The sequence below is a fragment of the Poromitra crassiceps genome (assembly GCF_964638095.1).
Source record: "Poromitra crassiceps genome assembly, chromosome: 15".
Lineage (NCBI taxonomy): Eukaryota > Metazoa > Chordata > Actinopteri > Beryciformes > Melamphaidae > Poromitra > Poromitra crassiceps.
This window is the reverse complement of record NC_139634.1, coordinates 31,648,239-31,650,125: the sequence shown is the minus strand read 5'-3', so window position 1 is coordinate 31,650,125 and position 1,887 is coordinate 31,648,239. Positions and strand designations below refer to the sequence as shown.

Sequence of the window (1,887 nt, the reverse complement as noted above, 5' to 3'; positions counted from 1 at the left end):
GCATGCAGGGACTACAGCTGTAGATGGAACATTTTCAGCACAAATGTGAGTTTTTCACTCCATATGTGAGTTTTAAACAGTCAGCCATTGCTAACGGCTCGCCCTGGTATCTGCTTTCATTTTGAAAGTGATACTGACAAATAAGCCTGCGTATTTGAAATTACTGTAGTGACAATGATCAAAACTGTTAGGCAATCCATATTATTGGAATGGATAGCTTATGGTGTATGCATGTTAAAAATATAAAAAATTGTAATTAGGCTAAATGAAGGCTAGCTCTATTTCTGTATGCAGAAAAGACACTGAGATTCTTATTTCTCATATGTCTGCTTAGACAAACGTGCATATCAAGTGTTATAAATCCTCTCTGGAGTTTTATCAGGAAAGATTACCAAGTCCTTGTTTGAGAGGAGCATTTCCTTTGAAACATTCATAGGGTTTTAAACTGCACCGCTCACTGCTCATGTATGCAGACTTAAGCTGGTATCTGGTAGCAGTTGATCAGGCGTTAATATTACAGTGTAACTCAATGCTGCGGGTGAGGAGAGTAAAGGAGGGCCTCAAACACATCTGAAAAGCCTGACTATACTGGGATAGATAATGAGCCTGTGCAACTCTATTGTGAAAACATTAAAAAATAAAACATGATTGTGACTTTATTTAGATGCAAAAATATACCCAGTATTGCTTACTGGCTAAAGTGTGTGGGGGAAATGGTTTACCTATTTGGCTGAAAGCTGCTTCTTCATACAGGACTTGAAAGATGTGAACTTCTCCTCCACTCTCATAGCCTGTGAATGTGTGAATGTGTGTGTGTGTGTGTGTGTGTGTGTGTGTGTGTGTGTGTGTGTGTGTGTGTGTGTGTGTGTGTGTGTGTGTGTGTGTGTGTGTGTGTGTGTGTGAGTGAGTGAGTGTGGGTGTGGGTGTTTGTGAGAGAGAGAGAGAGAGAGAGAGAGAGAATGCAAAAATTGTGAGAGTACTGATTTCATAGTGGCCCACTAGATGGCAGTAGAATTTCACAAAAATTACCAATCCAATCAGATGTGAGATGTGTTTGAGTAATAAAAACTGGCAAGAGGGTAATTGAGACATGATGTTATAGAGGTGTTTTAATAAAGCATTAAGTAACCATTAAGTAGCCATGAAGGCATAATTTGTGCTTATCTGCGATTAAATAGGAAACCTGGTGTTTGTGTTACCAGTGCCATCCTAATAGCTGCTTTGAGTAATCATGCCAGAGTTTTGTTTAGATAACAAACATGTATTTATGTGCTCAGCATCCACCCATATTTGACTATTTGTCCTTCCTTGTGTTGATTCAAGATTCAAGATTCACTTGAATAGGGGGGGGGGGGGGGGGGTAATATCAGTGAGGGGACCCCGGGCGGTTGTGCTCAGGGGGCACCGGGGGGTGGGGGGTGATGAAGTCCTTATTCGTGGGGGCTTTCAGGTCTCATTGAAGAGGTGGATGGCATTTGGGAAGAAGCTGTCCCTGTGTTGAGAGGTTCTGGTTCTGCCAGCCCTCTGCCAGTCTTCGTTTGACTCGTTTGGTAATTTATTTCCTGGCGGCTCCACACTGCTCCACCACACAAGATTACCTTGAGAGATTACATATTAAGAATGTAGCTGACGTAAAGACTGATAATGCTGCTATCTTTCAAATCAGCTACTGTGCAGGCCAGAGACGGAGGCTTCAGGGTTTGCTCTATTTCAGTGCTCTCTCAGGCGGATGGGGGGGGGAGTGAGTCAGTGAGTGGGCTGGGTGGGCATATCCCCTCTGTCACCTCCAGTGCCATAAAAGAGAGATAAATGGCGTTTAACCGACTGACCCCCGGCGATGTGTTTCAGGCCACGCTGACCCCGGCTGCCTTACCCTCTTTCCGCGGT

At 43.7% G+C, this 1,887-nt stretch overlaps 1 protein-coding gene across 1 annotated transcript in view; it reads right to left on the bottom strand.

The window, feature by feature from the left end:
- Positions 1-722: 722 nt before the first annotated feature.
- Positions 723-1,887, bottom strand: part of micu3b (mitochondrial calcium uptake family, member 3b) — a gene marked incomplete at both ends in the record, with an annotated part of 18,327 nt that continues 17,162 nt past the window's right edge. Inside the window, 2 exons of the mRNA XM_083652412.1 lie at positions 723-791; positions 1,874-1,887. The exon at positions 1,874-1,887 is cut by the window's right edge and continues 144 nt beyond it. Coding sequence (XP_083508538.1) covers positions 723-791; positions 1,874-1,887 — 83 coding nt within the window. The remainder of the gene's footprint in view (positions 792-1,873) is intronic.